Source organism: Peromyscus maniculatus, chromosome 11 (genome assembly GCF_049852395.1).
Source record: "Peromyscus maniculatus bairdii isolate BWxNUB_F1_BW_parent chromosome 11, HU_Pman_BW_mat_3.1, whole genome shotgun sequence".
NCBI classification, from domain to species: Eukaryota; Metazoa; Chordata; class Mammalia; order Rodentia; family Cricetidae; genus Peromyscus; species Peromyscus maniculatus.
In genome coordinates, this window is record NC_134862.1 from 29,499,673 (window position 1) to 29,523,665 (window position 23,993).

The 23,993-nt window shown below is 38.0% G+C and overlaps 1 protein-coding gene across 11 annotated transcripts in view; it reads right to left on the bottom strand.

Moving 5' to 3' along the window:
* Positions 1–4,001: 4,001 nt before the first annotated feature.
* Ptpn4 (protein tyrosine phosphatase non-receptor type 4) overlaps positions 4,002–23,993 on the bottom strand; it is a 196,340-nt gene continuing 176,348 nt past the window's right edge. For all 11 annotated transcript variants that reach the window (XM_076547241.1, XM_076547240.1, XM_042257998.2 and 8 more), the window contains 2 exons: positions 22,069–22,204; positions 4,002–4,095 (listed from right to left, as the gene is read on the bottom strand). In XM_076547241.1, the coding sequence (XP_076403356.1) occupies positions 4,012–4,095; positions 22,069–22,204 (220 nt within the window). In that variant the 3' untranslated portion in view covers positions 4,002–4,011. The remainder of the gene's footprint in view (positions 4,096–22,068; positions 22,205–23,993) is intronic.

Here is a 23,993-nt window from a genome sequence, read left to right on the forward strand (position 1 = left end):
GATAAACAGGCCACACTTCAATTTTATCACATGTTCACATTATGAATATAAATTATTTTGTAAGTAGACCTAAGTTCTAAATCTCAGTTCTAGGTTTGAAGTGCTTTAACGCTGCCTTCCTCCTTGCAGTTCAGTTGGCTTACTGTATGTGTATCAGGCTAACTACTTCACAAGAGCTCGTGTCCGTCCGGTAGGGAGGCACCACGAGCAAACTTGGCCCACATCCTAATGAGCATCACTTTTGAAGCCTACTTTCAACCTCTAAGGGGTCAAAGTTTCAAAGTGACGACACTGCGCGTGCTTCCCAGGTACAAAGAGATAAAATTTATAAGCATTTATCACATTCACAATTTACTGAAGTTCTAGTCTAATACAGCGACACTAGATTGAGAATTGGAAAACTGGAAGATGACCAGATACTGTTAAATTAATTGCTGGGCCTCTGGTCCTTCCTATCGTAAAGAAATAGAGACTGGACACACATCTTTCACCTTCTTATAGATATCAAGTTGTAGTATCACTTCTAGTGAGACAAGAGATTTTTTTGCTCAGATAACAACTTAGACTTGGTCAGACCTGCCAAGAGATATAAACAACCCCATGGTCAAAAGTTCATTCCGTCTGTGCACACGTCTTTATGAAGCACACATGCAAACCAATGTACTGACGTTTTTCTGTGAAGGCATGCACAGTAGTACCCAAAACCTTCAAATAACGGTCTTTTTTTGATGTTGATTTTTCGAGAGAGGGTTTTTCAGTGTAGCCTTGGCTGTAGACCAGGCTGGCCTTAAACTCACAGAGATCCACCTGTCTCTGCCTCTGAGTGCAATTTTCATATACGTTACTTTTATTCTTAGGTCAAAATGATCAATCATTGTCCTTTCCCAGTTATTTACCTCAGTAGGTAACACAAAAGTTTTTCTTGGGCTCACTTTTGAATGGATGGATTATAAGCACAATCTATTCCTTTTGTGAACGAAAGTCTACTCCAAATACTCCTAGATACTATAGAGTATCTAGTCGATGCTAATGAAAACCAGATGCTCAATAAAACACTGGAAAGAAACACAGAAAAATTGTCTGAACTCGGAGAGTGAAAATATTCACATTTACTCTTTAGCATGTACAAAAGCCCCTGATTCACCAATATTGATTTTTCACTTGTCAGAATAAATGCATTCTTTCTTGAGTTTGTCAGGGTGTGGGTCTAAGGGTGGCTACTGAAATGGAAAAGTAGTTTGATTCAAGAAATTTGTTTTTTGTTAACACAATATTAAATCAGTATGTATGAAGTCTAGCAGTACTTGTATGAAAACTACCATTATTTCTAGAAATCTATTAAGATTAATAAACTGATTAAATGCTTAGGTGTAAAGGACAGTGTTATATGTTAGAGAACTAGGAAAGTTTAGTTAGCATATCCACATTAACAGTTTGTAAAGGTAATAGTAGCTTAAGGTCCTAACAAATGGTCTAAGGGCTGTTTTTACACTAAAATGCTGACAGAGGGCGGTTCTCAGAAGTTGAAGTGGAATTCTCCACTTGTCAATAATTTAAAGCCAGCAATGCTCACTGCCAACACCAGTGTTAACGACATAGGTGTGAACAAAGCGGCAGATGAAAGAGCCAGTGAACATGACTCTGCCTTTCGCCTCCACACAGTTTTTCTCTGCCTGTCTCTGGTTGTCATATTCTATCCATACGGCAAGGACAGACACTTCAAATTTAGACTACAATTTGTACAGGAAATAAAGTAGCTCTACAATGTACAGATCTCCAACTTCATTTCCCCTTTAAACTTGAAATGATAGCCTCCATTACATTTGCCTCTGGCAGACAATGGAATGTTTGAGTGAAGCTACCTTTCACTGACTAGCTCAGATTGTCTTGCATGTGAAATCAGAATAGGAGAACTTCCATTTGACATAAAGATTATGTTTATGTCTTTCTTTAAAAAATAAGACAAAAAATATTTGTGAAAGACAATTTATTTGGTACCCTGGCTATTAATGTTTAGGAGCTTAACTTCTGAATTTTACTATTATGGATTCTGAATATGCCGCTTTGTTCACACCTATTCTGAATATGTGAATGGATAATTTAGATTTTACTAAAGATTTTCAAATGTATGGCACTCCTCCCCCAACTAAATAGCAGTCCAAACTATTTACCATTGGGACCTATGTTTTATTAAGACTACAGAAATATTCTGAAACCACTAGCAAATGTGCCTATTTTAACTATATCCATATAAAACAACATTTGAGTAGGTGAGCAAATTCTCACATTAAATTGAGCAATTTTGAAGCTCTATCTCCATAGATTTAAAAACAAATGAAGCCAACAAGGAAAATACACACATCTGTAATGGGAATTGAATCTTTAGTCAAAATGGACAATCAAAAGCCTCACTAAACAGGCTTATAATTTTCATATATGAACTAGCTAATATTACTGTATACAAAAAATGACAAGAAAACCTGCATTTTACTATTTTTGGGGTCACATTTAGAAGAAGTCAATAGTATTTAATTCCTTGTCTGAAGAATTCCAATCAAAAGACCATTGTGGCTAGGCGGTGGCAGCACATAATCCCAGCACTCAAGAGGCAGAGGCAGGCAGATCTCTGTAAGTTCAAGGCCAGCCTGGGCTACAGAGTGAGTTCTAGGACAGCCAGGGCTGTGACACAGAGAAACCTCGTCTTGAAAAAAAAAAAAAAAAAAACCCAAAAAACAAAAACTAAACCAAAACAGAAAACCAACAAAAAACAAAACTGAAAAGAAAGAGCAGTGTGAACAGCAGCCTGACATGAAGGGAACGAGTGCTGGAGGGCAGCACTTCAGCTTCCGACAGGAGGAAACCCAACCACTGAACTTGGTAACTGGAGCTCAGAGTGTTAATATGTTGATCTCTAATGTACATGTTACATCACTTTTTAAGTTAGGGAATAAAGTAAATGTGCAATTTGAAGAATAACCCCTCTTTTTCAGTAGGCTGCAGAACTTTAACCCCTGTTCCTCAGTAAAGGAATGTACAGATTGTGAACAATTCCATAGCAGCAGAATGCACTCTCAGCAGAACACAGATATCCTGGCTTTTATGGCAAAGTACAAGCAAGCACTGAGTAAGAACAGAATTTCCTTACCCTTCTTTGTATAACTCTCAACATAAGAAGCTGTTTTTTTACACTGTGAACTTATTAAAAATTCATAAAACTATGAGAATGTACAGTATACATACCTCCTATGGGGTCAAATGAGTGCCTTTTCATTAGACAATAAAATCTCAAGGCACTTAAGGGGTTAAGACACGATACATGCATTCCTTTACATCAAGAATGTGAAATCACATGATTTGGAATAAGCCAACCTTATGATAAATATAAGTTACATTATTAAATCCAAGAAAATCCATAGATTCATAGTTATAGTTCTCTAAGATGCTGGTAATGGGCATGTGCAGCATTTCCTGGGAACAGCCCGTTCCCCTTTTCTTCTCAACAGCAGGTCCCTACTGGGATGTCAGGAAGCTGTGCTGCATCCACAGGCAGTGTACTGGCTATGTTGAGAATGGTATTGCTAACGGTTGAAACTAAAATCCGGTAATCAGGAGAGTAAGTACATGAACCACTGGAAAGACCAGAGCAGATTCCTGATGTTTACTCCTTTTTGCTTTCAAGGTACAGGTGTGTAACAGAGATGAGAATTCTGAGCCTTGTCTGGGGCAATTCTACAGAGGGGACGCATGGCACCGCCTCGAATTCCATAAGTTACCCTGAACATAGTCAGTCTCCACTATGTGTTCAGAGCAAAGCACAAAACAGTCAAAATAGTGAGTTATAGGTTTTGAGTGACTTTTTTAAACATAAAGTGCAATAGTGCTGAAGTTTTCAAAGTTTGTTTGAGTTCTTCACTTTTTTGTGTGAGATGCCATTTCCTGCAAGCAGTATAATGGCAAAATGAATGTAACAAAAATCAGTTTCCCAATACTTATCCCAACCGTTTTGTTTTCTTATTTATTTGATGTTGTTAAGGGTTTAACAAAGCCTTCTTCATAGACTTTCAAAATAGCTTCACAGACAAATCTGTACTGACTCTGAAAAACATAAATAGAAAAGCAGAATCATTATGAAATTCAGAAAACCAAAAACTAGTATCTCACTTGTTTATTAGAAAGAAAGAAAGAGAGAGAGAGAGAGAGAAGAAAGAAAGAAAGAAAGAAAGAAAGAAAGAAAGAAAGAAAGAAAGAAAGAAAGCGAGAGAAAGAAAGAAAGAAAAAGAAGGAAAAGTAAAAAAGCACAGAGATACAATTTTTACCAACAGATGGGCAAAAAGTGATAATATACTCTGTTGGGAAACCTCAAGACACTGCTGGTAGGAATGTGAAAACACTGAAACTGTAAACAGAAATTTGAAAGCATCTAATCAAATGGTATTATTTTACCTTTGGATCAAGCAATCTCACTTCTAGAAAATCTAATTCAAAAAATAAACTTGAAAAGTAACTTAAAATACTCACTCTTTTAAAATAAAAAAATCTAGGACATTTAAGTTGCCATCAACTTGCTGTATAAAAAAGGCTGATAATCTACAGATTCAATGCAAATCCCCATTAAAATCCCAACACAATTCTTCACAGACTTGGAAAGAAAAATACTCAACTTCACATGGAAAAACAAAAGATCCAGGATAGCTAAAAGAATCCCATATAATAAAGCAACCTCTGGAGGCATCACCATCCCTGACCTCAAGCCGTACTATAGAGCTATAGTAATAAAAACAGCTTGGTACTGGCATAAAAACCGACATACGGATCAATGGAATCGAATTGAAGACCCTGACATTAATCCACGCACATATGAACACTTGATTGTTGACAAAGAAGCCAAAACTATACAATGGAAAAAAGAAAGTCTCTTCAACAAATGGTGCTGACATAACTGGATGTCAATATGTAAAAGATTACAAATAAATCCATATCTGTCACCATGCACAAAACTCAAGTCCAAATAGATCAAAGACCTCAACATAAATCCAGTTACACTAAACTTAATAGAAGAGAAAGTAGGAAGTATTCTTGAATGCATTGGCACAGGAGATCACTTCCTAAATATAACACCAACAGCACAGACACTGAGCACAACAATTAATAAATGGGACCTCTTGAAACTGAGAAGCTGTTGTAGGGCAAAAGACACAGTCAATAAGACAAAAAGACAGCCAACAGAATGGGAAAAGATCTTCACCAACCCCACATCTAATAGAGGACTGATCTCCAATGTATATAAAGAACTCAAGAAATTAGACATCAAAATACTGAACAATCCAATTGAAAAATGGGCTAAAAAGCTAAACAGAATTCACAAAAGAAGAATCACAAATGGCTGAAAGACATTTAACGAAATGCTCAACATCCTTGGCCATCAGAGAAATGCAAATCAAAATGACTCTAAGATACCACCTTACACCTGTCAGAATGGCTACGATCAAAAACACCAATGACAGTCAATGTTGGAGAGGATGTGGAGCAAAGGGAACACTCCTCCACTGTTGGTGGGAATGCAACTTGTACAACCACTGTGGAAATCAGTATGGCGGTTTCTCAGAAAATTGGGAATCAATCTACCTCAAGACCCAGCCATCCCACTCTTGGACATATACTCAAGGAATGCTCAGTCATACCACAAAGATACATGCTCAACTCTTCATAGAAGCACTACTTGTAATAGTCAGAACCTAGAAACAACCTAGATGCCCTTCAACTGAAGAATGGATTAAGAAAATGTGGTACATATACACAATGGAGTACTACTCAGCAGTAAAAAACAATGACAGCATGAAATTTGCAGGCAAATGGATGGAAATAGAAAATATCATCCTGAGTGAGGTAACCCAAATCCAGGAGGACAACACATGGCATGTACTCACTCATAAGTGGATTCTAGATATAAAGCAAAGAACAATCAGCCTGCAACTCACAGAACCAGAGAGGCTATATAGCAGGGGGGACCCTAGGATGACTGTGGCTTAGAATAAGTTTGGTTTTACTCAATTACTGGGCAAGCCTCAGTGAAACATTTCACTATTAAGATAAGAATTTATACTGTATCAAGCTGATAGTAAACAAACAAACAAACAAACAAACAAACAAACAAACAAACACATACATACATAAAACAATGGCTGTCCTAATCAGCAACTGCAGCTCGGCCTCTACCCGCAGTGATCGGCAGCAAGGGCCACAGCCTGAAGGGATTCTAGTCCCCTAGGCACTGGTTCTTTCAAAGCTACAAACGAATTTATCTAAATTTCTGTCCATCTAAAAAACTCAAGATTCAGAGGATGAGGTGGAATTCTGCTCGCTCAGAGAAGCTGAATAGCAAGTAGCTAATTTCTCCTTTCAGACATCTCCTAAAAAGCCAGGCATCCTTCTCCCAGCCCTCACTTAAAAGCCCTTCTCCACCTGTACTTCCTGTCAGCTAGTTTTAGTCAATCAAACAAATGTAATAGGTCTTTGCATCATTAAACAAATGTTCCAGAGCATAAACAAAGGGAACACACCTTAAAATAATATTCTACCACATGGTCAGGGTTGCAGGAGCAGAGCATAAGCATAACAAGTGACTCCTAACAACTTCCTGAAACAAAGACATGGTGCAAGGTGGGCATGACAAGGGAGTCACAGCAGCAGGTAGTCACAACAAGGTAGTCATGGGTGGTCAAAATAACCTTTTGAAACTAAGGTAGGGTTGCAAAATGATTTTTTTTTTAAAACAAAACAAAACACCAAACTGTAATAAAAGCACACACATACATACACACAAACTGTGAGTCTATTATATATTATTGGTCAACTACTCCTGAACATGAGGCCTGCCCTCAAGTGGTTGATATATCCAATGTTACTCTATTGGAGAAGATTGATTTTCCCTCTCGCAGAGGTATAAATGACAAGAAGAAAGGTGTATCTGAATCTATAATCCCATTTAACCAGTCCTTGTGACCTGTGAAAGAACTATTTCCATTCCTTTATTCTATATTCCTCTCTCCTGGCTTTTGTCTCTGCTATTATGCAGAAGGAATAACCTAGAAATTCATCCCAGCAAGTTTCACTGGTTTTCCAACACTTTGTTGAGTGGGATTGGTAACAGAGGCTTTTAGGGGAAACACTTGGTCTCTAAGGGTGGTATTATTTGTTGAAAGGTTTATAGATAGATGAATAGATAGACAAATAGACAGATGTTTCTTATCAAGTTGAGGAAGTTCCTTTCTGATCCTGTTTTTCCAAGAAGTTTTGGCATGAATGGGTGCTGGATGATATCACATACTTTAATGATCAATTAATATTGTATTATCCTGTAGGATTTCTTTGTAGCTTGTATTAATATGGTAGGCAACATGGATGTATTTGAACATTGAAAAAAAGGCTGACCTTAAACTCACAGAGATCCTCCTGTCCCTGAGTTCCTCAGTGTTGGGATTAAAGGCATGTGCACCACGCAATGTGTCAGGATATTTTATTAAGTGAAGACAAGCAAGGTAATTCAGGCAAAGTGGCTTACACATACACTAAACACTGGGAGACTGAAGCAAGAGTTCCATAAATTCAAGGCCAGCATGGGCTACATAATGAATACCAGACCAGCCCATTTCAAGAAGACAAGGCAAAATAAAAAAGCAAAACAAAAGGCAAGGAGGGACTGGGGAGATAGCCCAGAAGGTAAGAATATATGAACAAGTATGAGCACTTGGATTCCTGTCTCCAACACCCACTTGAAAGGATGGGCACTTATGGGGGTGTCAGGGCAGAACATTACGATTTGCTGGCTGCCAGATGAGCTCCAGGTACAGTGAGACCCTTACTCATGAGAATCAAGTGAAGAGTGACAAAGAAAAACATCTAATAGCCTTCTCTGGCCTCCATACATACTTGCACATTTATTCTTTGTCTCTCTCTGTGTGCCACATAAAAAAATTAACATGCGCTGGGCAGTGGTGGTGCCCGCCGTTAATACCAGCACTCGGGAGGCAGAGCCAGGTAGATCTCTGTGAGTTTGAGGCCAGCCTGGGCTACAGAGTGAGTTCCAGGAAAGGTGCAAAGCTACACAGCAAAACCCTGTCTTGGAAAAAAAAAATTAACATGCGAGGGATAAAATGTACAACATTTATTAAAAAAGGAGAAGGCAGGCGATCTCTGTGAGTTCGAGGCCAGCCTAGTTTACAAAGCAAGTTCCAGGACAGCCAGAGCTGTTATACAGAGAAACTGTCTTGAAAAACAAACAAAGAAACAAACACAAAAAAGATCAGGGTATCTATGTGTAGTTTGGTGCTTGTCCTAGATCTCACTCTGTAGACCAGACTGGCCTTGAACTCAGAGATCTACCTGGCTCTGCATCCCGAGTGCTGAGATTAAAGGTGTGCACCAGGCTAGGTTAGCTTTTTTTTAAAAGGAAGAATATGATGAATCTTTAAAATGTTTTCATGAGAGTCCCAGCGGCGGCCCACAGAGGTAGACAGGCCCGGCGGCAGAGACAAGCAGACGCAGGTAGGCCTGCGGCGGCGGCCCGCGGAGGTAGACGGGCCCAGCAGCAGCCCGCTGAGGTAGACGGGCCCAGCGGCGGCAGCCGACAGAGATATTCAGGCCCGGCGGCAGCCGGCAGAGACATTCAGGCCCAGCGGCGGCCCACAGAGGTAGACAGGCCCGGCGGCGAAGACAAGCAGATGCAGGTAGGCCTGTGGCGGCGGCCTGTGGAGGAAGACGGGCCCAGCGGCAGCCCGCTGAGGTAGACGTGCAGCGGCCGACGGGGACATTCAGGCCCGGTGGCGGCCCCCAGAGGCAGACAGACCCAGCGGCAGCTGACAGGGACATACAGGCCCGGCGGCGGACTGCAGAGGTAAACAGGCCCAGGGACGGAGACAAGCAGACACAGCTTGGAACAGGGACGCCCCTAACCCCAACATCTGGGGAAGAAGCTATCTCCGTGGGTCAGAACCAGAACGAATCTGAACACTCCGTCTGAGGACAACCCAGGGCCCAGCTGCTGATCCTGTGAAACCCAACAACTTGGAGGTGTTGGTGAGACTACCCTGCTCAGCTGAAACCCATCTGGGAGAGGATTCAGATGCCTACAGTTTAAAGTCTGAAGAAACAAGATCAGCTGAGGAGTTGACAAATGAACAAAAAGTGACCTGAGAACACAGAAGAAGGCGCTACCCAGACACCAAACCAGATCACCAGAATTATAAGTATATAATTCACCGATCGAAATCAGCTGCCCCTGAAGAAATAGCCCAAAAGCACCAATTTAACCAAGAACCCCTACTAAACCAAGACTAAAAATTAGAACAAGAGAGGCACTCTCAGACACAGACACCACCTGCACCTCACAGAGGAAGAGATGAGTAGGCGCCAGTGCAAAAATACAGGCAACAACATAAAGACATATATGGCAACATCAGAACCTAGTGATTCTACACCTGCAAGACCTAAACATACCATGACAGAAGAAACAGAAGAAATCAACCCTAAAAATGACATTAAGAAGATGATAGAGGCCCTTAAAGAAGAAATAAAACATTCCCTCAATGAGGAAATAAAAACTTTCCTTAAAGAGGAATTGAAAAACTACCTTAAAGAGGAAATAAAAACTTTCCTTAAAGAGGAAATAAAAAACTCCCTTAAAGAGGAAATAAAAACTTTCCTTAAAGAGGAAATGAAAAACTCCATTAAAGAGGAAATAAAAAACTCCCTTAAAGAAATGGAAGAAAAAACGAACAAAAAATGGGAAGAAATCAAAGAAAGCCAAGAAAAAGCAATTAAACAGATGAAAGAAACATTCCAAGATCTGAAAAATGAATTTGAGACAATAAAGAAAACACATGCTGAGGGAATGCTGGAAATAGAAATTCTGACAAAACGAACAGGAACTACAGAAACAAGCATAACCAACCGATTGCAAGAGATGGAACAGAGAATCTCTGACACTGAAGACACGATAGAGAAAATAGATTCGTCAGTCAAAGAAAACAATAAAGACAAAAAAGTCCTAACACAAAACGTCCAGGAAATTTGGGACACCATGAAAAGACCAAACCTAAGAATAATAGGGATAGAAGAAGGAGAAGAATACCAACTCAAAGGCACAGAAAATATATTCAACAAAATCATAGAAGAAAACTTTCCTAACCTAAAGAAAGAAATACCTATGAAGATACAAGAAGCTTACAGAACACCGAATAGGCTGGATCCAAAAAAAAAGTCCCCTCGCCACATAATAATCAAAACACTAAACACACAGAATAAAGAAAAAATATTAAGAGCTGCAAAGGAAAAGGACCAAGTAACATATAAAGGCAAACCCATCAGAATAACACCAGACTACTCAATAGAGACTATGAAAGATAGAAGATCATGGACAAACCTCATGCAGACACTAAGAGACCATGGATGCCAACCCAGACTATTATACCCAGCAAAACTCTTAATCACCATAGGCGGAGTAAACAAAATATTCCAGGATAAAACCAGATTTAATCAATACCTGTCCACAAACCCAGCCCTACAGAAAGCACTAGAAGGGAAAATTCAACCCAAAGAAGCTAAACACATCCATGAAAAATCAAGCAATAGATAATCCTACACCAACATACACCACAGAAGGACAACACAACACAACCAAAAAAATAACAGGAATTAACAATCACTGGTCATTAATATCCATCAATATCAATGGTCTCAACTCACCTATAAAAAGACACAGACTAACAGAATGGATTAGAAAACAGGACCCATCCATATGCTGCATACAAGAAACACACCTTAACTCCAAAGACAGACACTACCTCCGAGTAAAGGGCTGGGAAAAGGTTTTCCAAGCAAATGGACCTAAGAAACAAGCTGGTGTAGCTATCCTAATATCTAATAAAATAGACTTCAAACTAAAATCAATCAAAAGAGACCAGGATGGACATTACATATTCATCACAGGAAAAATCCACCAAGATGAAGTCTCGATTCTAAACATTTATGCTCCAAATACAAAAGCACCCACATTCATAAAAGAAACACTACTAAAGTTTAAAACGCACATCAAACCCCACACATTAGTAGTGGGAGATTTTAACACACCACTCTCACCAAAAGATAGATCTACCAGACTGAAACTTAACAAAGAAATAAAGGACCTAACAGATGTTATGACTCAAATGGACCTAATAGATATATACAGAATATTCCATCCTAACACAAAAGAATATACCTTCTTCTCAGCACCCCATGGGACCTTCTCAAAAATTGACCACATGCTTGGACACAAAACAAATCTCAACAGATACAAAAAAATTGGAATAACCTCCTGTATTTTATCAGACCACCAAGCCTTAAAGTTAGAACTCAATAACAACAAAAATTATAGAAAACCCACAAACTCATGGAAACTGAATAATACCCACCTGAAACATCAATGGGTCAAGGAAGAAATAAAGACAGAAATTAAAGAGTTCCTAGAATTCAATGAAAATGAAAGTACAACATACCCAAACTTATGGGACACTATGAAAGCAGTGCTAAGAGGAAAATTCATAGCTCTAAATGCACACATAAAGAAGATGGAGCAATCCCATACCAATGAATTAACAGCACAACTGAAAGCTCTAGAACAAAAAGAAACAAACTCACCCAGGAGAAATAGACGCCAGGAAATAATCAAATTGAGGGCTGAAATCAACGAAATAGAAAACAAGAGAATACAAAAAATCAATGAAACAAAGAGTTGGTTCTTTGAAAAAATCAACAAGATAGACAAACCACTAGCCAAATTAACCAAAAGGCAAAGAGAGAACACCCAAATTCACAAAATCAGAAATGAAAAGGGAGACATAACAACAGACAATGAGGAAATCCAGAGAATCATCAGATCATACTTCAAAAACCTGTACTCCACAAAAATGGAAAACCAGGAAGAAATGGACAATTTTCTGGATAAATACCAAATACCAAAATTAAATCAAGACCAGATAAACCATTTAAATAGACCAATAACCCCTAAAGAAATAGAAACAGTCATCAAAAGTCTCCCAACTAAAAAAAGCCCAGGACCAGATGGTTTCAGTGCAGAATTCTACCTGACTTTCAAAGAAGAACTAATACCAATCCTCTTCAAAGTGTTCCACACAATAGAAACAGAAGGAACACTACCAAACTCTTTTTATGAGGCTACAATTACCCTGATACCCAAACCACACAAAGATGCAACAAAGAAAGAGAACTACAGACCAATCTCCCTCATGAACATTGATGCAAAAATACTCAACAAAATATTGGCAAACCGAATCCAAGAATACATCAAAACAATCATCCATCACGACCAAGTAGGATTCATCCCAGGGATGCAAGGATGGTTCAACATACGGAAATCAGTCAATGTAATACACCATATAAACAAACTGAAAGAAAAAAACCACATGATCATCTCCCTAGATGCTGAAAAAGCCTTTGACAAAATCCAACACCCCTTCATGATAAAGGTCTTAGAAAGAATAGGAATACAAGGAACATTTCTAAACATAATAAAAGCAATTTATAGCAAGCCAACAGCAAACATCAAATTAAATGGAGAGAAACTCAAAGCAATACCACTAAATTCAGGAACAAGACAAGGCTGTCCACTCTCCCCATATTTATTCAATATAGTACTAGAAGTTCTAGCTAGAGCAATAAGACAACAAAAGGAGATCAAAGGGATACAAATTGGCAAGGAAGAAGTCAAACTTTCACTATTTGCAGATGATATGATAGTATACATAAGTGACCCCAAAAACTCTACCAGGGAACTTCTACAGCTGATAAACTCCTTCAGTAAAGTGGCAGGATACAAGATCAACTCAAAAAAATCAGTAGCCCTCCTATACACAAATGATAAAAGGGCTGAGAAAGAAGTCAGAGAAACATCACCCTTTACAATAGCCACAAATAATATAAAATACCTTGGGATAACACTAACTAAACAAGTGAAAGACCTGTTTGATAAGAACTTTAAATCTCTAAAGAAAGAAATTGAAGAAGATATCAGAAAATGAAAGGATCTCCCATGCTCATGGATAGGTAGGATTAACATAGTAAAAATGGCAATCTTACCAAAAGCAATCTACAGATTCAATGCAATCCCCATCAAAATCCCAACACAATTCTTCACAGACTTGGAAAGAAAAATACTCAACTTTATATGGAAAAACAAAAGACCCAGGATAGCTAAAAGAATCCTATACGATAAAGCAACCCTTGGAGGCATCACCATCCCGGACCTCAAACTCTACTATAGAGCTATAGTAATAAAAACAGCTTGGTACTGGTATAAAAACCGACATACGGACCAATGGAATCGAATTGAAGACCCTGACATTAATCCATGCACATATGAACACCTGGTTTTTGACAAAGGAGCCAAAACTATACAATGGAACAAAGAAAGTATCTTCAACAAATGGTGCTGGCATAACTGGATGTCAATATGTAAAAGATTACAAATAGATCCATATCTGTCACCATGCACAAAACTCAAGTCCAAGTGGATCAAAGACCTAAACATAAATCCAGTTACACTAAACTTAATAGAAAAGAAGATAGGAAACACTCTTGAACGCATTGGCACTGGAGACCATTTCCTAAATAAAACACCGACAGCACAGACCCTGAGCACAACCATTAATAAATGGGACCTCTCAAAACTGAGAAGCTTTTGCAGGGCAAAAGACACAGTCAATAAGACAAAAAGACAGCCAACAGATTGGGAAAAGATCTTCACCAACCCCACATCTGACAGAGGATTGATCTCCACAATATATAAAGAACTCAAGAAACTAGACATCAAAGCACTGAACAGTCCAATTAAAAAATGGGCTAAAGAGCTAAACAGAGAATTCACAAAACAAGAACTACAAATGGCTGAAAGACATTTAAAGAAATGCTCAACATCCTTAATCATCAGAGAAATGCAAATCAAAACGACTCTGAGATACCACCTTACACCTGTTAGAATGGCTAAGATCAAAAACACCAATGACAACCAATGTTGGAGAGGATGTGGAGCAAAGGGAACACTCCTCCACTGTTGGTGGGAATGTAAACTTGTACAACCACTATGGAAATCAGTATGGCGGTTTCTCAGAAAATTAGGAATCAAACTACCTCAAGACCTAGCCATCCCACTCTTGGGCATATACCCAAAGAATGCTGATACATACCATAAAGATACATGCTCAGCTATGTTCATAGCAGCACTATTTGTAATAGCCAGAACCTGGAAACAACCTAGATGCCCATCAACGGAAGAATGGATGAAAAAAATGTGGTACATATACACAATGGAGTACTACTCAGCAGAGAAAAACAATGAAAGCATGAAATTTGCAGGCAAATGGATGGAACTAGAAAATATCATCCTGAGTGAGGTAACCCAAACCCAGAAAGACAGTTATGGTATGTACTCACTCATTGGTGGATTCTAGATATAAAATGAACAATCAGACCACAACCCATAGAACCATAGAGGCTATATATATATAGCATGGAGGTCCGTAGGACGACTGTGGCATATAATAAATTTCAGTTTTACTCAATTATTGAAAAAAAAAAATGTTTTCATGAAAGGATGGAGGGAAAAGGGAGAAGGAGAGGGACAGAGATCAGACTCCATCAAATACAACTTTCTTCTTCATTTTGAATGACTTATTTACTTTTTTCCCTCCTGTGCATTGTTGTTGTGTCTGTGTGAGGGTGTTGGATCCCCGGGAACTGGAATTATAGGCAAATGTAAACTGCCATGCGGGTGCTAGGAATTGAATCTGGGTCCTCTGGAAGAGCAGGCAGTGCTCTTAACCACTGAGCCATCCCTCCAGCCCCTACCTTTCTATGTTTATAGATTTAAAATATAAATATGTTTATAGATATAAGATATAAAAATATAGGACGATATCCTATAACAAATCAACATGCCTGTATCTAGCTGATGACATAACCAGTTATTTGGAGCAATTTTAAGACAGTAACTGACTATGTTTTGTAGTTACATCCAAGTTCAAAGAGAACTGTGGGAAACCAAGAACTCTTCATAACCGTTCTGTGTATGTGATGTCAGCACTGTCATTTTGAAACTGTGACATGTATTCTTGTTAAACAAGGAGAAAAGGGTAAAGAAAGTTAAGTAAAAAATACCATTGCTCAATTCATATTACATAAGTGTATTTTCCTATCTCTGACAATTGAGAGAAACATATCAACAATAACAATACCCCACCCAAGCACTCAGAGAGTAGCATCTAAAATAATTTCTCAATAAACAGAACCAAGAATTATTGGAAAAGTTACTGTTCCTAAATCTGGAGCATAAAATACAAAGCCTGGCTTAGCAATGTTTTTGACAGCAAGGAAGTTGCTGAAGTTATTATGGTCCTGAGAAACGGACTTAGGAACCCAGAATGAGGCTCCCACTGGCCAAATCACAGGATAATTTTGGGCATCATTGAGAAAAGTAACTCGATATGGGTTGAAACACACCAAATATGTTTACATACACAACTTTTTTTTTCTTTTTGATTCTTTTTCTTCTTCGAGACAGGGTCTCAATATGGTGATATTTTATTTGTGCTCTAACAAATAAAGCTTGTCTGAAAATCAGAAGGAGGAGCTAGCCACTAAATAGCCATAAAGGTCTGGAGTCTGTACAGACAGACAGGAACTGATAGAGCTGGGCAGAGAGATGAGCTCGCTCTCTTTGGGTGGAGGATTCTGTATGGGTAAGAACTAGTGGATTGCTGGGTGATGGCACATGCCTTCAACCCCAGCACTTGGGAGGCAGAGCCAGGCAGAACTGTGAGTTTGAGGTCAGCCTGGTCTACAAAGTGAGATCCAGGACAGGCACCAAAACTACACAGAGAACCCTGTCTCCAAAAAAAAAAAAAAAAAGGAGGGGGAGGAGGACAAGGACAAGGACAAGAACAAGAACTAGTTAGTGGCTTGCTGCTCTATTTCTCTGACCCTTCAGCTTTTAGCACATCATCTGGCTCTGGATTTTTTATTAATAAGACTGTTTAGCAATTTGTGTTACACCCAATGAAATAGACCACTTTGCCTTCAGACCAAGAAGTAGAATTCTCAGCTACTTCTCCAGCACCATGTCTTCCTGCATGCCGCTGTTTCCCAAGATGATAATGGACTACACCTCTGAACTGTAAGCCACCACCTCAATTAAATGTTTTTGTTTATGAGAGTTGTTGTGGTCATGGTGTCTCTTCACAGCAATAGAAACCCTAACTAAGACAAGGCCATTATTTGAACTAAAAACAACCATTGTGATTGTTATGACCCAGCAACTTTACTTCTGGGTACAGATCTGAAAAACAAAACAAAACAAAACAAAACAAAAAAACTGCAGTCTCAAAATTCTATATACCCTCCATCATGCAGCTTTATTCATAATAGTCAAAAGTGAGAAACAAGCCACATGCCTACCTTCAGAGAAATGACCAAACAAAATGTAGTATATGAAGCAAGGGCATATGGTTCATCTTTGAAAAGAATGGAGATTCTGACACAGCTACAAAATGGGTCAACTATGAAGATATTTATCTGAACTAAGGCAGTCAGAAATAGACAAGTACGTATGAATACTTATATGATACATTAAACTCAGAAACAAGAAGTAGAATGGTGGTTACTAGAGGCTTGAGAGAATGGGTATGAAGAATTGTTTAATGGGTATGAAAAAATCCTAGTTCGATAGGCTATATATACTCAATACAACTGAAATGCATATATAAAATATGGTTAAAATGGTGAGTTTTGTTATGTGTATTTTATCACAATTAAAAGGGGGGGGGGACCCAAAACCTCTGTGCACCTGACTTCACCCCACCTGAGCCACACTCAACCTCCAAGCCCAGACCAACCCAATGTGCCCTGGCAGACCCTACTTCGTCAGCACCCTTCCAAATCCTCAGATCTAGTCTAGATCCTACATCTGATGCCTAGTCTGATGAGCCCCTACCACAATGTCCCCAGTCTCCAGCCTCCTATATGTCAGTCTAATCCCCTGTATCCACCTGACTTCATCCCATTCTCGCCATATCCAAACTTCAGGCCTAGCCTGACCTGCACATCCTATGCTGTATCCACATCAGAATAAATGAAAATTCTGTAAAGTTCTGAAAATTCATAAAAATGAAAGCAAAATGAAAACCCAAGAAAAAGTCTATCAGTCCCTGCCAAAAATATAGCAGTCCTATAGATTAGTCCTATAATGTCTAATGAGAATTACCTAGATGAAGCTCAGGACCCAAAACTTAAAAGAACAATCATAGGCCAGGTGTGGTGGCACACATCTTTAATCCTAGCACTTTGGAGGCAGAGGCAGGCGGATCTCTGTGAGTTCTAGGCCAGCCTGGTCTACAGAGCGAGATCCAGAACAGCCAGAGCTATTACACAGAGAAACTCTGTGTGTGTAGGGTGGGGTGGGGGTGGGGGTGGGGGGGGACAACACACGACAAAAACAAAACAAAATAAAAGAAGATACAATGAAATAACTCAATGAACCTGAAGAAAATAAACTTAAAGAGAATAAATGCCTGAGTGTTGCACAAGAAAAATACAAATAAGGCTGAATGAACCAAGATAATATACAGGGTTGGAAAACTAAGGTTCAATTAAGGGAAATATTAAAGAGAATTCAAACTGGAATGAAGTTGGAATTGGAAAACTTGGTAACCCAATTAGAAAAGTTAGAAGGCCTTACAAATGGAATGGATCAAAACATAAAGAAAAAGTATAGAAAGCAACGAGAGAAAAAACACAAGCCACATATAAATAATAATAGATTATTTTTCAGTGGAAACCAGCAAAACTGTGAGCTATAGTTGAAAGAGAAAGAAAACCTTTTCATGATACAAATAGGCAAAAAGAATTTGTGTTCAACAAACCAGCCCTAAAGAGAATACTGGAAGCAATGCTTAGGCCTGAAGAAAGGAGTAAGCATAGAAAGAAAGAGACCAAAGAAAGGAAACAAACGAAGCTATAATTCCCAAATCACAAGGTACAACTAACAATACAAACAGCCAAATTAAATAAATAAATAAATAAATGAAATTACTGCAATCAATACACACCTTTCAATAACAACTTGAAATATCAATAGCCTCAACTCTCCAGTAAACAGACACAAAAATCTATCCTTGGCTGTCTACAAGAAACTTACCTTGGCTTTAAAGATAAGTACCACTTTAAAATAAAAGGATGGAAAGAAGAATTCCAAGCAGTGGGACCAGGAAACAAGCAGGCATTACTATCCTAATACATGACAAGACAGACTTTAAAACTAATCAGAAGAGATAAAGGATACTTCATTCTAAAGGGAACAATTAACCAAGAAGACATTACAATCCTCAACATAACTGCACCAAACTCTGGGGCACTCAACTCATAAAAAGTGTATTACACAGATTAATATCAACCTATTAATATTAGGTGAGTTTAATGCCACACTTTCTCCAATAGACAGGTCATCTGGTGAAAAAATAATTATCAGAATTAAATAACATCATACATCAAATGGACTTAACAGATAACTACAGAATATACTACCAAATACTAAAGAATATATATTCTATTCCGCAGCACATGGAAGGTTCTCTAGAATAGACCATCCTGGAACACAAAACAAATCTTAACAAATTAAAAAACCTGAAAGAATTCCATGTATCATATCTGACTTTCATGCGATAAACCTCACTGGCAGTAAACAAATCTCTCCTAAACACACTAACTCATGGAGATGAAACAACTGAATGACACCTGGGTCAAAGAAGAAGTCAGAAAGACATTTTAAAATCCCTGGAACTAAATGAAAATGAAAACACAAACTATTAAAACCTCTGGGTCTCATTAAAAGCAGTCCTATAAAGAAGATTTATAGCTACAAGCACCTACATTAAAAGTTAGACAGAGCACAAATTAATTAATGACTAATGATGTGCAGCTCAAGAATTTGTATAAATGAGAACAAAACAAATTCAAATCTAGTATATGGCAAGAAATAATAAAAAATCTGAGTAGAAAATCATGAAATAGAAAAAAAATAATACAAAGAATCACTGAAAAAAAATAATACAAAGAATCACTGAATCTAAGAGTTGGTTTTCTGAGATAAAAAAACTATAGCCCACAAACAAACATGCTGAGAAAGAGATCATGGGTACGCCCTACTCACAAGAGCCTCAAAGAACATAAAATATCTAGGAATAAACCTAACCAAGGACCTCTACAATGAAAAATCAAAAAATATACCAGACTTCATTAAAGTTAAAAACATTTGGTTATTTATTTATGTGGTGATGGGTACTTAATTCCTAACCTAAATTTGCGTCTTAAATGACACCATTAAGGAAAAACAAAGTAAAATAAAACAAAACAACAACAAAACTCCCCCACAAAAGGGCCAGCAAGCTGTCCCAGGGACACACAAGGAGGAAAAGAGAATCTACTTCTGTAAGTAGACCCCTGACTTTCACAGGTGAGCCATTGCATGCACATACCCATGCACATATAAGTAGCACACACGAAATAAATGGGAACATTTTAAAAACAGAAAAGAAAGAAAGTGTTTGAAAACATAGATTCCATGTAAGATTTGTATCTAGAAAATATAAATCCAACAAAATGACAAAAAAAATGACCAAAACAATTTTTACAGAAAAGACACTTGACATTGCTATTAAGAAAATGCAAATCAAAGTCACAATAACACTTCATATTCATATACAAAACAAACTCTCTTTTAAACAAGGTAAATGTTGATGATGGTAAGGACCTGGAACCCTTACTTTCCACTATTGGATATGTTGCCTCTGACTGAGGATGCAGCTCAGTAGTCAGATGTGTCCCAGCTCACTGACCCAGCAGCTCTACTCCTGAGTACACCCAACAGAATAAGAACACATAAGTGCTCATGGAACAGTGTCAATCTAAACATTCATCTATCAATAGAGAAACACACAAAATGTGCTAGACCCATATAATGAAAAATTAGTCAGTAATAAAAGGAATGAAGTGCTGATATACACTGCAGTATACATTAACTGATTCATATTTGCTTAGCCTGGGGCTAAGGGATAGTTAAGGAGGGTATCAGCAAAAAAATAACCTAAGTTTGGTCCCTGGGATGCACAAGGAGGAATAGGTGCTTAATGAGTAAGGAGATTCTTAATAGGATGATGAAAATGTTCTAAAAATTGAGATGATGGTAAACCCTGCGACGTACTGAAAAACCACTGAAGTAAAGCTTTAAAAGGGTAAATTTATGGCATGTGAATTATATAATAAAGTTGTTCTAAATTTCACAAGTGAGGTTTTTATGAAACTGAAAAACTGAACACTATTTGATAATATTAAGGAATTATAATTTAATTTAGGTGAGATAATGGTATTTTTTTTTTTAAAGAAAAATACAATTCTTGGGCTGGAGAGATGGCTCAGAGGTTAAGAGCACTGGCTGTTCTTCCAGGGGTCCTGAGTTCAATTCCCAGCAACCACATGGTGGCTCACAACCATCTATAAAGAGATATGGTGCCCTCTTCTGGCCTGCAGGCATACATGCAAGCAGAACACTGTATACATGATAATAAATAAACCTTAAGGAAAAAAATACAATTCTTATCTTTTAGATACATATTAAAATATTTCTGACATCCAAGATTTGTTTTAAATAATAAGAAATTGAGAGTGTAATAAATAAAATGAGTTGGCAAATGTTGGGTATTTAATAATGTTTTTATTATATTACAATGTCAACTTTTGAGTAAGTTTGAGATTTTCTATATTTAGAAGCTTAGAAAATGACTGTCATTTTTAGAGTGATTAGGCTAGACAGCATCAAGTAAACTTGTTGCCACTAACAATGCCAACATCTCACTTTGGTTTAATTAATACAAAAACCAATCTTAACACTAATTCTAAAGTTTCTTGATTCTGTTGATTTCTAACGCAGAATGAAAAGTCAGTGGAGAATATAATGAATAAGCAGCTTAATTTCTAGGAATTTTGTCATTGTTATGCAATTTAAGTTCCTAAGAAAAAGAAAGGTTTTTCCACCACAGCTTTGGTCCCCCAAAAAAGTCCTACTAAAATTCTTCAATTTAGCCTAGCGGTGATGACACATACCTTAAATCCCAGCACTTGGGAGGCAGAGACAGGTGGATCTCTGTGAGTTCGAGGCCAGCCTGGTCTACAGAGTGAGTTCCAAGACAGTCAAAGCTACACAAAGAAACCCTGTCTTGAGAAACCAAAGACTCTCCAGTTTAGGGATGCTCTCACTGACAGCATTCCATGAGGAAAAGACTCAAAAGAGTTACCACGCGAAGCCATCTACATGTTGTTTGGCAAAGCTGTCTCTGTAAAAGGCCAGGTAGTAAGTATTTCAGACATTGTAGGCCATAGGTATCTGCTGCTGTTGCAGCATAAAAAGCAAACAGAGCCGGGGGTGGGGGTGGGGTGGGGTGGTGGTGCACACCTTTAATCCCAGCACTCGGGAGGCAGAGCCAGGCAGATATCTGTGAGTTCAAGGCCAGCCTGGGCTACAGAGTGAGTTCTGGGAAAGGCACAAAGCTACACAGAGAAACCCAGTCTCAAAAAAACAAAACAAAACAAAACAAAACAAAACAAAAAACAAAAAAGCAAACAGAGATGACACCTAAAAGGATGAACATGGCAGCCTTCCACTGTATAGTTATGTCTAATACCAAGTGGTGGTGACCATTATAATACGAAATATTAGCTTCTGAGTAAGAATTAAAGAGATAAAGTATAATTTAGAGGTAGACTTTATGGCATATACTTGTCAGGAGGCTGAGGAGTTGGAGCCCAGCCTGGGGTACACAGTGAGTTGTAGGCGGCCTGGCTACATAGTAGGATACTGTCATATGTAAGTGTGTTTGTCTGTGTGTAAGAAAAAAAGATAGAGAATGAGGATATAACAAGATCCACCATGTTTAGGAGATACATGTACATATGAAGTATAGTGCTTACAGGTGTTTGGATCATCATGGCTCTTTGATCTCTCATTGTTCTTACAATATCTAGTGGGTAAATTGGCTGATTGCATTCAATGAGACACATGGCAGTTTCCATAGTAATAAGAACCCCAGTCCTTCCAATTCCAGCACTAAAACAAAAAGAGAGAGAGAGAGATGTGCAAAGTTTCAGTGGTACAATTGTTAAACTTGTGGCTTTTCTGCAGAAATATCGAAGTATCAAATCACAACAAAGAAAAACAATTTCATTTTAAGGTTTTATTTCATAGAGCGAACAAGTCAACTGTTAAATATTTTAAACCATTTTAAAATGCAAAGTAGATCTAAAATAATACATTAACAAATACATAAGTGACAATTATGTTTTATAAGGTAATGTTTTAAACAAAGTTAATTTATATCAAACTTACCATTGAGATACTTTTAAAAAAAAACTGCCCAAGACAAAATCTATAAGCATAACTATGGTAGCTACTGAAGATTTCTTTACTATAAAGAAGCCATAATGCCTCACCGTTCTTGACGCTGCATCTTACTTGTTTTTTAAAGAAATATTTTATTTTTATGTGCATGAGTGTTTCGCCTGCACATATGCAAGTGCACCAAGTGCATGTGCCTGGGGCCCACGGAGGTCAGAAGGTGGTGACATGCCCAGCAACAGGAGTTACAGATGGTTGATAGTCACCATGTAAGTGCTGGGTACTGAACCCTGGTCCTCTGACCAACAACAAGTACTCTTAACTACTGAGCCATCATCTCTCCAGCCCCGACATTGGCCTCTTAATTTTTTTTTTTTAGTTAGAATTCATAATGATGGGTTTCATGACATTTTCCATGCATAACACGATACTTTGCTCATATTTAACCTCTTCCCACTACACCTCTCATGGTCTCCCTCTACCATCAGTACCTTTTTTTGCTTTCATGTCATATATATATATATTTAAATCTAGATTCTCTATGATAAAAACATGGAACATTCCATGTTTCCCATTAACTTCTCCTCTTCCCTTCCATCTTTTCCCTTCATTCTTGTAGTCCCCTTCTTACCTGCATGTCATATGTATTCTTCTTACAGTAAATATCACAAAAATATTCAAAATCTGTGTTTCTAAACCTGGCTTACTTTAATTACTATGATGATCTCCAGTTCTATCAACTTGCTTATAAATGGCATTTTCATTCTTCTTTACACTGAATTCACTGTACACACGCACCACATTTCCTCATTCTTCTTTACACTGAATTCACTGTACACACGCACCACATTTCCTCATTCGTTCATCTGTTGTTGGGCTTTTAGGCTGGTTCCATACTGTGCTATTGTAAAAAGTACAGCAATAAATACAGACATCTCTGTTGTGTGTTGACGTGGCACTGGTCCTTCAAGTGTATACTGAACAGTGGTATATATGATAGTTCAATATTTGAGGAACCTACATACTGATTTCCACAGAGGCTGGAGCAACTTATAGTCTCAGAAGCAGTGAATGAGGGTTCATCTTTCTCCACATCCTCATCATCAAATATTTTCTTGATGATGGCCATTCTGAGTGGAATGAGATGAAATGTCAAACTAGTTTTAATTTTTATTTCCTTGGTAACTAGAGGATGTTGAACATTCTTTTGAGAACTGTTAGCTTCTGAGTAGATATTTTGTTTTTGATCGTTCTAGATATTAATCCTGGCAGATCTCCAGTTGGCAAACAGCATCTCTTCACCCCACTGATTTTTTCTTTTGTTGTGCAGAGGCTTTAAAATTTGATTCAATTCCATTTGTTGGTTCTCGCCATTACTTCCAGAGCTATTACTCTTTTTCAAAAAGTTCCTGCTTGTGCCATGAAATATTGACCTATGCGTTCCTCTAGGAGTTTCAGATTACTAAGGTTTTCTGATCCATTTTAAACTGATATTTATGCA